Source organism: Hydra vulgaris, chromosome 04 (genome assembly GCF_038396675.1).
Source record: "Hydra vulgaris chromosome 04, alternate assembly HydraT2T_AEP".
NCBI lineage: Eukaryota > Metazoa > Cnidaria > Hydrozoa > Anthoathecata > Hydridae > Hydra > Hydra vulgaris.
Window position 1 is genome coordinate 37203891 of NC_088923.1, and position 15917 is coordinate 37219807.

The following is a 15917-nucleotide window of genomic DNA, read 5'->3' on the forward strand; positions in this document are numbered from 1 at the left end:
GGTATCTCTAATCTGGATTTCTTACTCTGTAACACCATACCATGACGGGATTTTCTCTCATAAACTTTACAGCTCGCAGCGCTAACGTCTTTAATTGTTCTCTCTACTGCCTGTGAATGACATGGAACAGTAAGTAATATTGGATGTGTGTAAGTAAGTTGATCATTTGAAAGGTGTGATAGCATCGGAGGAGACGTAACATTACTCTGGTCCCAGTCAATCATGTTAATGAACAATGTCGCAGCCAGATTTAATGTTATATCCTTCTTATCACAATCAGTCACCTTACCAGTAATTGGCAAATAATTAACGACAAGCAATTCATTCGGATCATATTCTAGAGCTGAGCTAATTGTACCTGTCGATGTGGAAGGTCCTGTAGTTCGAGCAAAATCCACGCCTGCCAAAAACCTTCTAAATGGCAGCTCGTTACAATGTAGATGGCATACCAACCACTCTAATGGTCTACCTAAGTTCTCCTCCAATTTTCTTATGATTCCGTTGCTTTTACCTGTATTATTATTTGTGCCATCACACACAACACCTTGAATGCTTTCTACGGAGTTTGTCTCTATAATAACTGACACTAACTCCTTTGTTATATCAGCAGCTTTACTACCTTCAGGAACTACATGATCGATGTATATGTTTCCTGGATACGAGACAATACTATAGTGTTCTTCTTTTTTACTTCTTCTACAACCAAAACTCTCAACTAATGTAACGTCTTGTTTTCCATCAAAGCCTATACAGCACAATTCCTTATTGCTCTGCATATGTTCTTCAACCAGAGTATCTCTCCAGAAATTCCTTTGTCGACGTAGCTTTGAAGGATCAAGAATTGTTGCTGAAGACAACATACTGAGGTCTTTTAAAACAGCATTAACAATAAGACATGTATCTCTGTTGCTAATTTTGCATCGATCAACTGCTTACATAATTCCTTGTACTTGTTTCTGCTCTGCACTGATACTGCTTCTTCCTCTGATGTATAACTACTTTCAGACGTGTTACGCTCATCCTCATCAATATCTTTCTCAGTTTCATATTCAACCTTTTTTGACTGTGCTTCATCACACATTGATTTCATAAATTTGCGTTTTTGTCTCTTTTCCAGTGTTGCTGTCGTTTCTTTGTCTAATCCACCAATTATCATATTTCTAACAGTTTTCTGGTCAACCCAGAAATCCCACTCTATCAATGGAATTTTATTTGGCAGTGGGCACGTGCATAAGTTCCTATCTCTAATGCCCGAATTAAAGCATTTGCAGGTACAAATGTCAAATAACTGCTTAAAAGAATTCGACTTCTCAGTGAACGTGTCTGAAAAATGAAAAAAACAAACATAAAAAATGCTTTTTTTTTCATTTTTCGTTAAAAAACGATATTTTTTATGTAATAAAACCAAAAATAACAATTTTTCGAATTAAATATTATTTTTGAAATTTTTTTATAATTTTGCTTCATTTGAGTACCAGGTTGACATATTTTTGAAAATATTAGGGACCCATTAAATATTTGAAGGTCTTGAGAAACCTCTTAAAATATTTTTTATTCAAAAAAATTTTAAACCTAGTGTTTTTGTATTAGATAGAACGCATTTAGGGGGTGGGAGCAGAATATTTTCAAAAATGTTCTTTTTTGGGACACTAATATATATTATATATAAATGTGTGTGTGTGTGTGTGTGTGTGTGTGTGTGTGTGTGTGTGTGTGTGTGTGTGTGTGTGTGTGTGTGTGTGTGTGTGTGTGTGTGTGTGTGTGTGTGTGTGTGTGTGTGTGTGTATATATATATATATATATATATATATATATATATATATGTTATTTTAGGTAATCCTAAACAGTCAGATGAACCCAGTGCATTAAAAGCACTTCACAACTTTTCAATGATTGAGGGTAAAGGTTATGTACTTGTTCCTGAGCATGTTGAAACAAGGTCCTTACTTAAATCAGACATTCCAGGTATAGAGCAGGTGAGTAGAAAGCTTTTTCATATGGCTAGAGTGAAAGTTCGCCTGAGTGAGTAGAGCCATATTTTTTTAAATATTTATTTGTTTTATTTTTTATTTTTTTATTACTTATTTGTATTTATTATTATTTGTATTAGTTTAACATTTTAATTACCACAATTGCATTTTAATTTTTTCTTTTTGCAGTTATTTTATTTTATTGACTGTTATTTTTGTTACTTAACCAGTTGGTTATAGTTAAAACTTAAACTCTACTGTTTAAGTTTTAGCTATAACCAACTGGTTAAGTATTTTGTAAACAGATTAACCTGAGAGTTTTATTGTGCTACTATGTCAAAAAAAAATTTATATCAATTATGTTAAAATTTATATTTAATAAAATTTTAAGTGAAAATTCTAATTCTTTGGCAACAATAAATTACAACTATAAATTTATAATAAATAAATATAACCAACTTTATATTAGTTAAGTAAGCATATAATGTAAGCAAATTAAACTGTAAGTTTTATTGTAACATGAGTTCAACAAACAAAATTTTATAATTTTTTTCATTAAATTTTAAATTTTTTTTAATGTTGTTTAAAATTAGTAAAGTTTAAAATTGTATTTTTAATTTTAAATTTAAAACAAATTTTTAAAATTTTGACGTTGACTGCAAAAAAAAAAAAATGCTTGTCTGACTACATTTTTTGTGCAGAGGATTTTTTATACAAGAAATGCTCAACATTACCAAAAAAAATAGTTGGGTTTATAACTTTGATATTTATTTTTAGATGTTTTTTATTAAATGATAATTTTTGATTTCTCAGTAAAGTGATTTAATGAGCTTGTGAATTTAACTACAAAATACTTGCATCATAATTTTCAAACTTATGAACATAATATCACTTTATTTCATCTGTATAATTTAAAATTGTTAGACATTTATCACAATTGTCTTATATTGTCAGAAATAAGTTTTTGCCATTTTTTAAATTAAAACAACAACAACAAAAAAGTATTTCCAAGTTTCTTAAATAGATTTGACAATATTGAAGAATTAAAGTAATTTGTATATAAACAGATGCTTTATTTTTATTGTGAACATATTAATAGAAAGATTACCATTTAAAATTTACATGATCCTCCTATAAGACAAGCTCATTTAGTCTTACCTATACTCAAATTAAATTGGAAACTCAATATATTAGGCAAGATTGGAAAAATTGGTTTTTCAACTCCACTAACATTGCCAAGATTTTCAATAATTTAAAAACATTAAAAAATATTTCAGCAACTTTTTAACAATAAAGTAAGACGTAAAAAATGAAATGATATAAAAAACTCGAATCATTTAAAACATGGTCAATTTTAAAACTGTTTAATGTTTAAATAGCTAACTGACTTTAACCAGTGAGTTATTTTTCTTGATTTTTAAAAGTGAATTATTTGAATTTTTTATATATAAGTTGTTTTTTTATATTTTATCTAAAATGTTTAACAATCAAGTTTACCTTAAAAGAACTTCTCATAAAAGTAAATAAATTAAGTTTGTAAACAGAATAAAATAAAATCACAACATGATTTTCTCACCAGATAAAATAACTTACTCAAATCAGCTAAACTTATGTTATTGACTAATGTCTATGCAGCTTAAGAGATATAAAGAGATTATTATGTAACTAAAGGTATATGTATATATGTATGTGTATATATATATACACACACACGTGCATGCACGCATACATATGTGTGTGTGTGTTAATGAGACAATTTATTATTACGCAAAAATGGTTTATTCAATCAGTACAAAATTTTGATACTTTTCAACATAGTTCCCAGCAACACCTATACACTTGCTCTATCTTTCTGCTAATTTGTAAATGCCCTTGGCATAAAATTCTTTGAGTTGATCTTGAAGCCACTTTTGCACCTGATTTTTGACCTCTTCATTTCATTGAAAATGTTTTCCTCATAGACCATCTTTAAGGGGTCCTAACAGATAGTCTGATAGAATAAGGTTGGAGCTGTATGGGGGATGTGGAAGAATCTCACACCCCAGTTTTTGAAATTTTTCTTTTATCAGCTGTGATGTATGTGGATGGGCATTGTCATGAAGGAAAATCATGCCTTCAACCAAGAGCTTGCGAAATTTTTTTTGAATACAGGTCTTACCTTGTTTTCTAACATGTCACTGTAGTACTGGGTGTTGATTGTTCTTTGGGGTTCAAGAAAATCTTGACTCTGGCTCATAGTGGTGAATCCATTTTCATTACATATTACAATTCTTTGAAAAGAACATTCTCATTCAGTTGAATATCAATGTTTTAACTGTTGACTGATTTAAAGCGTTCATGAGTTGTGACACCTCCATCTGGCACAGGTTTTCTTGTGCTGCAAAAAACTTTATTCTACTGATCTTGTAATCTTACATCTTGTTCATGATATATTTAAAAGATCTAAGTAAACCCTTTGATACAGTTGATCATATAATTCTTTTGTCCAAACTCGAAATCTATGGCAACAAAAATTCAACTTGGCTTGGTTTAAAATGCAGTGAAGAAAACAGAATTGACATCAAATCTTCTAATTCAGAAACTGACCTCGGAATATATACCGATAATAACTTAGTATTCTCCAAATGTTGTTTATTTGCATGTTTAATAGACTGTAGGATTGTTTATGTTGTTTGTTGATTTGGACTTGCATTGTTTACAGACGAGCCTTTAACGAACAATTTTTTTTTACTAAACGAACTTTAAACTAGAATACAATAATAATTTCGAGTTTTGAGTTGTGAATAATGCCTATTATGCCAAGTGATAAGTGATAAGAGAGTAAGTTCCAATCGTCGATCCAAGATTTGAGAGAGTAAGTTCCAACTTCGACTGGTTGTCCACTGCATTGCTTGTTGGAAACTTTTGTGTGGCCACTTTGAAACTGTTGTACTCATTTGTAAAGTTCAAACAATTCAAATAATTGTTTCCATACACTTTTAATATTCTTTTATGGATTTTACCACCTTTCTCACCTTGTACAACATAAAATCTGATCATGGCACGTTGTTCTTCCACGGTGCAATTCTCAAGAGAACTTGCGATAATTAATTGAGTAAATTTGAGGTTGTGTTTACAAAAGATGATTAAACAGCTGTTCAGATGTCATTGAAAAGTTGCCAGCTTTACGTCCTGAAAGTTTCATACAGATCAATTCAATTATTTTTGAGTAATAGTATAATGTAATATAATTATTGAATGGCCCTTGTATTTATATATATATATATATATATATATATATATATATATATATATATATATATATATATATATATATATATATATATGTATATATATATATATATATATGTATATATATGTATATGTATATATATATATATATATATATATATATATATATATATATATATATATATATGTATGTATCTATATATATATATATGTATGTGTAGATATATATATATATATATATATATATATATATATATATATATATATACATATATATATATATATATATATATACATATATATATATATATACATATATATATATATATATATATATATATATATATATATATATATATATATATATATATATATATATATATATATATATATATATATATATATATATATATATATATATATAAATTAGAGTCACTTAGTTTTTTTTTATAAAACTTTATTAAAAACTAAAAATTCATTAAAAAAATATTCAAAATAAAATAAATTGATAACTAAAGTGTATTTTTATTTTTTATTTTTTTAATGCTACAAATAAAGTATATATACAATGTGGAAATCAAACAAAAACAAATATAAACTCAATGATTTTGATGCTAAAAAATTAAAAATAATGAAACATGTTATTTTAAATTACAAAAAGGGTTAACTAAAAGTTAAGGGTATATTTTAAATAATGATTAAAAATAACAGTTAACAAAATGAAAAGAACTTGAAAAGCATTTTATTATTTAATATGTAGAAACTTTTGTATGCATTTATTTACTTTCATTGACATTGAGTTTACAAGATTTTGAATTATTTCTTTTGACCTTTTTCTCAACAAAATAATAGCAAAAAAGTAAGGATTGTTTTTTTTGTTAAAAAGTCTCAGATTTTTGTATGCAGATCACCACGTAATTGTTTCTATAATTCTTTTAGTAGTTTTTGCACTCACATTTGTTCCAGTGTAATTTATGGTAGAGAGCATTTGATGATAATTTTTTGTCATGTTTCATAACTTAAATTAAAAACTTTCATCTCTTTGCGTTGTTATAGTTGGCTGACCAGATTGTTGCCAATTATTTAGGTAACCTGAAAAAAAACACTTAATAAATTCCATTAATTTAAAAAATAAAGTAGCAGGCTTTAACTTTAAATCAAAAATAAAAATTAAATTTTAGATGTTATAAAATTATGTATAATAATGAGTACAAATTCAATTTTGAAGAAACAAAATGTTATTTAAACATGATATATGTCATATAATTATTATATATAAATACACACAAATTTGTAGGGTCGAATTCAGCTGTGGATTGATTTGTTTAGCATGGAAGGACCGGCTCCAGGTGCACCTATCGATATAACTCCGAGAAAACCTATTTCGTAAGCTTCTTTTGAATGACTAGTTTTATTTTAAAAATTTTGTAGTGTTTTAAAAACTTTGTAGTGTTTTTTTTTTAATATTTGCATGGTCTCTAAATAATTCTTGATAATAATGGTCCCTTAGATATCTTTCCTGTAAATGTATAAAATGTGTTATTATTATTTTATTAAACACCCTCTGTAAATGTGTTTACAAGGTAAAAATACATAAAAATAGTTTAAGATATATAAAGAGAGAATAAAGTATATCACTTGGGAATGTTTTCTTCAAGAGTATTTTTGAAAATTGTTCGCTGTTGCTTTGCGTTCCAACATTGAATTGCTTGTACTAAAATTTGATAAGTATCTTCAGGAATTATATTTTCTGAAATATTAATTTTCACTTTCTTTTTATCCTGAATTAAGTTTTTCATATTTATTTTATGGATCTTACATAATTCCTTTATATCATCTAAAAATGAATATTTTAATGAACAATAGTTAAGCTGAGAATTGATGATTTCAAAAGTTACTTTATTATTTAATAGATGGATAAATGTTTATGTGTTTTGAAAGGAAAATATTCAAAAAGATAGCTAATTAGAGGAACAGATAAGCAAACATATTCAAATTGTTATGCAGAGTATTTAAAACACCACCTTTTCATAAGATTAGGATGCCAGCTATCTTTTTTGTGGCTTCATACTGTGATTGCCCGTAATGGTTTTTAGGTTTTTTTTAATGTTTCTATGACTGATTGTCTTATTTGGATGTCTAGAATGTTTATTGTCATCAGTGTCTATGCAACCACGTTTAAAATCAGCTAAACAATGATTATTATCAAAAAACAATAATAAATCAACACTTAAAATTTGTTTTGAATCCATATTTGTATATAAAGCTAAATATTAGTGTTAGGGTGTTTATATTTTTTCAAATGGTTTTGTTATCTTTAGGTACGAGCTTCGATGTATAATCTGGAACACTGAAGATGTCATTCTTGGAGATATCAATATTTTGACAGGCCAACCGTGTGCAGATATATATGTAAAAGGGTGAATATTACATTTTAAATATTATGAAGTGTTTAAGAAAATGTTTTGTTCCTAGTGGCAGCACAAACTATTTTTACTTAACAGTTTTTTCAAAGTGAGGGTGTAATACAAAATGAAATTGCTAAAAATTTCTACCACTTTAATAGGTGGGGGGAGGGGGTGTAAAACAAATTTTGGTTCAAAGCACTGGTGTTACCGCAATGCGATTCTGCAGTTAATTTTTTTTTTCAACATTTTCACTTCCAACAAGGCTGCAAGTAACCACTTAGAGTTGGAAGTTACTGGAAAAGAAAAGATGAAGTTTATAGAGCAAGATAACGATTGACAGATAACTTAAAAGATTGCAAATTATATGAATCAGGAAATCAAGATGAAGGAAGCAAAATTCCAAAGAACTGATATTTGAGGAAAAAAACTAAACAAACAAGATTTTTTAGAACACTTAGGAACAGTCACAGTGAAAAGATGAGACTTAATTGATTGGCGAGTAACACGAGAATGAATTTTAGTAGATGGCACAAGAGACACTAGCTCTTTAGAGCAGTGCCCATTATAGTATTTAAAGAAAAGATAAAGAGAAACAACATTACAACAATGTGTTAATGGTTGAAGGTTAGCTGCAAGAGCAGGTCCAACTATGTTTACAATGCGTTTTCACACCTTGTCTAAAAGAGATAGGGTATCATTCAAAGATCTGCCCCAGATATTGCAACAGTATTCCATACAAGGATGGATTTGAGATTTATAAATATAAATATCTTGAGTGATATCTTGAATAGTATCTTGAGTGAGAAAGTGGCAAGCATGATAAAGAGATACAATCTTAGCAGATGCTAATTTTGCAATGGATTTGAGATATAGTTTCCAAGAAAGATTGGAAGTTAATCCTAGAGATGAAGGGTAGATGACTCATCAAGTACATCACTGTTCATATATATAGGAAGATCTTGATTATTGCGATAACAATTAGCTAAAAAAAATTGAGCTTATCTGAGTTAAAGTTTACCAGCAACTGAGACCTCCATGTTCTATCAGAAGTGAGATCATTTTTAAGCTCAAATGCCCCCTCAAAGCAATCAGAGAATGTTGACTTTTTATCAAGACAAGAATAAATGTTAGTATCATCAGCGAACAATGCCACCTTAGATGTGAGAATTTCTTGAAGATTTGTTAATGTAAATTAAAAAAAGTAAATTGCCAAGGATAGAACCTTGAGGAATCCCTGAAGAAGGGATTCCTCAAGGTTTAAGACAAGGTACAGGACTTGTAGAAGAGTGTTGTCCACTAAGGATAACTTTTATACTACAATTAGTAAGGAAGAACTCAATAATCTTAAAGATGTTACCTGATACACTGTAAGAAGAGAGCTAATGGAGAAGACCATTGTACCAAACTTTATCAAAAGCTTTAGAAATGTCAAGAGCCATAGTCTTGATCTCTCCACATCTATCTAATGCATGATAAAACCTATCAGTCATTACCATTAACAAATCAGCAGTAGAACGAGAAGATTGATTAGTTTAAGATGAGAGATTAAGTGTTTGTTAATTAAAAACTCAAAAATCTGATAGGAAGAAGACTAATGGGATGGTAGTTAGATGAGTCAGATCGCTCTCCAGAGTTTTTGGAAATAAGGATAACAGATGCCACTTTCCAGCAGGCTGAAAAACAAGACTCTGGTAAGCACTTGTTAAATAGTTTTGAGAGTATAGATGACAGCTCGGGAAAACACTTCTGCAAGACTATAACAGGTATGTTGTCCGGACCACAAGCTGTAGATGAGTCTAAGCAGGAAATCACTTTAGATACAGAAACTGGAGTGATTCGAATGTCAACTAATGGATCAACCTGTTTGTCAGCTATATCAGGTAGAATGCAACTAGTGAAATCGAGAGATGATATTGATGAAAAGCAAACAATTATTATTTCTCAGCAAACAATTCAGCTCTGTCTTTAGGTGAGGTGACAAAATCTGAACCATACAAGAGAGGAGGAATAACAGATTTACTCTTATTATTGATACTGTAAAAGATTCCCCAGAAGTCACGAGAGCCTAATTTTTGAGATGAAATATGAGATTTTATGAGAATAGATATGAAAATAATGGTTTCAGTTGGAAATTGCAGCAACTCAATGTGAGGAAAGCCATGGAGAAGAGTAAGGCTTGACTTGGAATCATCGAAAGGGAATCAAAGATTCCGTACCAGCCTGAATCCAAGAAGTTATGTAAAAAGCACATTTGTCATCAGGAAGACGAAAGATTTCTACACAAACGCCATCACAAAGAAAATCATGGAAATAGTTCCAATCCCAGGAGGATTCTGATGATGAAGAAGAATGAGATAATAGTTTTAGAGAGATCAAATCGTGATAAGAACCACCTAAGAGTGAATGTGGAGAAACTGAGCAACAACTAGGATCAGAAACAAGACATAAGTCGAGTAGAGAAGGTAAATGGTTAGGATTGTCTGGAAAGCAAATAGGAAAATTGTCTATTTGAGTTAGAGATTAAGAAAGGCAAAAGCTGTGGGTCTTAACGCCTGCAGAGTCACTGACACTAGAGCCAAGCCATTCAGTATGATGAGCATTGAAGTCATCAATAACAATGATATTGGGTGAAGGATAAAGAAAGAGGGTTTTGTCAATTTGATCAGAAATAGCATCAAAAAGAGTGCATTCTTGAGTTAAAAGTGATCAATATAGAACAAAGAGAATGGCGATAGAATGAAGTGGTGCTAAACAGAAGCACATGAAAGAATAGCCTGTGGATTCAAACCTAGTTTCTCGACAAATGGGTGAACTCTTACAAATGTAAATGCTCAGACCAAGCATGTGACTATTGGAGTCTTAACAAATTAAAGGATGATAACCATCAACACTAAGATCACAAGATGAGACAGCTAAACTCAAATTAGTCTCACAAAGAGCAAGTAGGTCTGGTGAACTCTGCAGGAGATAAGACTCAACAGAAAAAAAGTTACTTTGAAGACCACAAATATTAGTGAATGATAGGTTTAGAGAACTTGGTGGTGACGATGGTTTTTTGTGTTCTATAGTTTTTGGTATTTTATTCATTTTTAAACTTGTTAATGAATTTAACTCAAAGCCTAGATATTACTCAGTACACTATGTAATAGTCCAAGTATTTGCCTCATTTTTTATTAATAAACCCTTAGCCATAACAAAGGGCTCCAAATGTGGCTTTGACAATGCATACCAAAGGTATGAACAGGGACTCCATGAGCAACATTGCACTGTTAGTATTCCTATTTTTCAGCTGTTGATGGAATCAGCCTCTCTGAGAGCTAGCACAGAGTTTGGGAAACCTGACTACCAGCCAGCCTCAGAACCATTAAACTGAGTTTTAGAGCTGTACCCTCATTAGGTGATAATAGAATGAGTTGCCTAGTCATAAAAACAGAGACACAAGCAAAACCCATGCATTGAGTCAAGAAGATCCAGCATTCAACATCCTTAACTGAAAACAACGTATTATAAATACAATTTCGCCAGCCTAATAGATGAAGAAGGCTGTGTTAGGCTGGTCAACAGGTAAAATCTGTTTACCCCTATGTTTCAAAAGTAATTTTTAAATAAAGAATTGAGGGTGATATCATTGCAATATTTAGTTGGATATTGCTATGGAGGTTTTTACGATTTAGTTAGCCTGCTATTAGTTTATTGTGAGCTGATTTTCATTTTTTTCAAGTATGTATTAAAAAGAAATTAAAAAACTGCGTGCAATTTTTAATACGTACTTGAAAAAAACTGCTTTTGTGCTAACCGCCAGTGCTTAGTAGGTTATATATACTTTTTAATTGGTTTTTAAAGCTATAAAAAAGTAAAATAAAGATGAGTTTATGAATATTGTATTCTATTGAAATTTGTTATTAAATGTAGTTTGCAAAATATCACTGTGGCATTGTTAAAATTTACATGCTCCCACTTTAAAAAACATAATTTATTACTTACTTTAATAATTCCTTTTTCTTTCTTTTCTTTTTTTGTTCATTTGTTTTATCAAATACTTGTTGAAAAATTCAAATTTCGTTAATAGTCAAACACATCTAAAAATATTTACCAAGATTAATATTGATGCACAATGGTTATTAAATTTTTGCGGTATTTAACTTTTTTTGCAGCCGTAAACATTATTAGTCAGAGGCAATTAAATTACCACAATTTCGAGCTTCATGAGCTAAAACTTTATGAACACAAGTAAGAATTTTACATTATAAATATTTCTCATTGATTATTAAAACGGTTTGTAGACAATAATTTTCAAATTTGATTGGATCAATTGGAATTTTACAAGACAAAGATATTAGTATTGTTCTTAAACAGACAATAAGATTTATACCAATATCCAAAATTTCTGATTACAATATTGGATCAAAGAAAAAAAGCTTGCCATGCAGTATGCCATTATTAGATGAACCAGTGCATCCTATATAGGATTTGTCTATATTTTTGCCAAAATCATTTTTGTATAAATCTTTTTTGTATAAATATTTTCACACTTTTACAAAATCTTTATTTATTTTTCCTTTTGTCTTCCATTTCAGCTTTTGATAATCAGAGTTTTTCCATTTGATATTTTATTAAAATATCAAGAGTTCATTTATTTGCCTTTAAACAAAAGATTAAGTTTTCTATTTTCTTTAGCAAAATTTAACAGAATTAGGAGTTGGGTTTGCCTAAAACATATTCCAGTCATATGTTTGAAATCTTATTAAATTCTGTATACTTCTGTAAGAACCTGAAAACATATGGCTAAACTTCGGCTCTTCTTCTTTTAATCCAATATGGGTTTTGATGTCACACGGATTCGCCCAAGAACAACTATTTTCCATTATAAAATATTTCTACAAAAGTTTTTTTTAGATTTATTAGAGCATGTTTTTTAGCATATGTCACGTGTAGTTCAGTTACAGTTGTACCTTAAGGGAACAATTGTAACTGAAAAAAGTTAATCTTCTGAAGAATTTTCAGATAACTCATCGAACCTTTGGTTAATTGAGAAAAACCCCAAACCCCTAATTTACAACAAAAATCAACTTAGTTGAATCCTTTTCTTTATTATTAATTTTAGATATGATTAGTGTGATTCTACCATTCCTTGAACAGTAGAGTCAGAAGATTTTGTAATGGCCCATTTGCATCCTTGTCAGATATGTGCATACTATTTGGTCTACATTTTTTATTAGATTTTAGAGCATCATTGTATAACAAACAAATATGCACCTTCCCTCTTTACTTTTCAGTCTTATTGCCATGTACTGAGATAAGGTAAAACTATAATTTAATAGAAAAGCAAGCCCCACTTGTGAAGACATTTTTTTTAAAATTTTTTTGCCAATGTTTTTATTAGTAACATACCAATTGTTGATCTTGTGCAATGGGTTTTATAATTTTTTTGAATTTCTTTTTTCCTATTTATTTGGCTGTGATATTTTAAGTATATACTTTGTATCATGTTCAGCTTTGTCAGACAGATTTGAAAAATCTGTCTGCTAAAGCTGAACTTTTAGCTCATTTTTCTTTGCTTTAAAAGGTATATTATGCCGTCCTCTCTTTAAATCTGGCGTTTCTGATATGTTTGAGAGTTTCCAAATAAGTTCTTTAAATTAAAAATTAAAAAACCAGAAATTTGACTTTTTATAAAATTTATACTTTCTGTAATGAATATTTCTTCATTTTTTGTTTGTGCGTGGTTTGCAATAGTTTTTTTATTTAACTTTTTTTTTAACTTTTTAATTTTTATAACATTCTTCTTATTCAAAAACTTTAAACACTTAAAGAACTTTAAGACATTTAAATTACATCACTAATCATAAAAGAAATAAAATCTTTATTCTCTAATTTAATTTAAAAAGGTTTGAAACTTATTATTTATTTACACTATTTTAAATCAACAAAAATATTTTTTGTAAATTTTTTCAAGTTGTGGAAAATTGTGGAAAAGGTTATATCAATTTAGAGGAAGTATTTTCAATTTTAAAAAAGTATTATAAATTCTATGTAAAAAAAAAAAATGTAAGTAGAAATATTTTTAAATTGAAAATAGTTGTTCTTAGGCAGGTTGTGGTGTTATCAAAACCTATTTTGGGTTTAAAAGAGAAGGGTCGTAGTTTAGCCATATGTATTCAGATTCTTACAGAAACATACAGAACCTAATAAAAGTCACATTAAAGTATGCTTCTATTCTCTAGTCTAAATCTTTCATCACATTTTTATGGCAAGAAATGTAATTATATAAAATATTTTACATTAAGCTCTGAAAACCTGTTAAGCATACTTCCAATAGATATATAATACATGGAAGTTTACAGGTGTGGTTTGAGAAATAAAAGTTCAAAATTATCTCTTTTTCACTAAAAAACTTCCTTCTAAAAATGATAACTTTGAACAGTGGAGAAAGACCATGTGGCCTAAAAAAAAATCTTCCAGAATATGAAAGTATGATCAATTTACAAAAGTCTTGCATGATCAGAACTTTTTATATTGATCTTTTGAAAATCTAGAACTTATACTACTTTTTGATTATTTCCAATTACTGTGCACTGTTAAGCACTTTACAAGAGTGATGATCCGGTCAGTCATCAATGACAAAGGTACTGTACATAAATGAAAAGGTGATAAATAGACATATGTTATAAAATAAGATGAGTTCCCAGATGGTATCAACATTTGATCAGCTACACATGTAATTTTGATGTATTTTTTATTGTTGGTTGCTCGTCAGCAGGATGTAAACAAAAACATAAAAATGACATTGGCAAGATATCAGCTACACGTTAAATTTTGATGTATTTTTGGTTGTTGGTTGCTAATTGGCAGGAAGTAAACAAAAACTTAGCAATGACATCTGCGCATATGCCTATAATTAATTAGCTATAAATTTAATTTTGATGTATTTTTGACAAGGTCATATATATAATGCTTAGAAAAGTCCTATTTTTATGCTTGATTTACTTTCGTTTGTTCTTCAAATTTTTGTTCCAAAATGGCCGCCAATCAAAAAAAACTGCTAAATAATAGCTGATTTTAAAGAAAAAATATTTGAAAAAATCATTTGGTATCATTGCTAAAACTTTGAAAGGTAGTCTACGTTATATAGGTGAACATTTTTACAAAGTACGAAGAAAATCTGAGATGGTAGGTTACATACCTTAAAAATTGCCCCAATTTCACATTTTCCCAATTTCACATGGAATACATCAGTTCCTTAATTTTAATTTCTTAAATTTTTGACATTTTTTAATAAACTTTTTTTATTTAGATTCATTTTAATTTCTTAACTTTCTTGTTAAATTTGCTTTCTTTTCTTTTTGAAACTTAGTTTTTTCCACAAAGTATTGAAACGCCTTATATCATTAATTATAAAAACTTATTTTTTTAAATATTTATGTTTATCTTTGATTTATTTTTTCTTATTATTTTAAGTTGTATAATTATCTAAAGCATGAGATTAAAAAAAATGAAAAATAAAAATTAATAAAAAAGTATAAAAATACTTTTAGTTTCAAAACTTTTTTTTATTTCTAAAAAATATTTGTATCCGTTGAGCACAATAAAATTCAGCACTCTTTAATAGTTATTTCGTTAGTTATTTAAAAGGAGAATTAAGAAACAATAAAAAAAAATATAAAAGTGGGACTTTTTTCTTAGCTTTATAAATAATGAACCATATAAGATAGAATAAAAACAATAGTTTTAGATTCATCTGTATATGCGAAAAAAAAATCTATTAACTTATTAAATTAGATCTGATGCTGATATAAAAGATGTTGGCAAAACGTCGGGCTGTAGTTTGTGTTATTTGGGATGAGTACAAAGTAGTCTTACAAAATTGGTTGGATGCGCAGCTCAAAGAATGGTTTCTAACTGGGGAATCATTTATTGTTATGCAAGATAAAGCTCCTGCCATATAACACAGTCTGTTAAAGCTTTTTTAGAAGTCTCTCTGTTGGATTGGTTGAGTAATAGCTCATACGAACCCTATTGAAAATATGTGGAAGCTGATGAAGAGAGAAATGGCTAATGATGTGATTGCAAACAAATTGTAACTCTTTTGTAAGTCTTATATTGATAGCATTTCACGTCAAATTAAAGCTCTAATAGGGGTTAAAAGTGGCTCAACAAAATATTAACATTTAATTGCATTAATTTAAATTTTTTTCATAAGTTATATTTTTTTATAACTATGATGTTTTATTTGTGTTACAAACAGGCAATAAGAAAGACAATTAAAAAAATATGTTCTCTCTAGTTAAAACAATAGAGTTATATAGTA

The 15917-nt window shown here is 28.8% G+C and overlaps 1 protein-coding gene across 3 annotated transcripts in view; it reads left to right on the plus strand.

Annotated features, from left to right (window-relative positions):
* Positions 1–15917, plus strand: part of LOC100205903 (otoferlin) — a 166983-nt gene that overhangs the window by 134868 nt on the left and 16198 nt on the right. For all 3 annotated transcript variants that reach the window (XM_065796220.1, XM_065796219.1, XM_065796221.1), the window contains exons 43-45: positions 1834–1976; positions 6499–6587; positions 7523–7621. In XM_065796220.1, coding sequence (XP_065652292.1) covers positions 1834–1976; positions 6499–6587; positions 7523–7621 — 331 coding nt within the window. The remainder of the gene's footprint in view (positions 1–1833; positions 1977–6498; positions 6588–7522; positions 7622–15917) is intronic.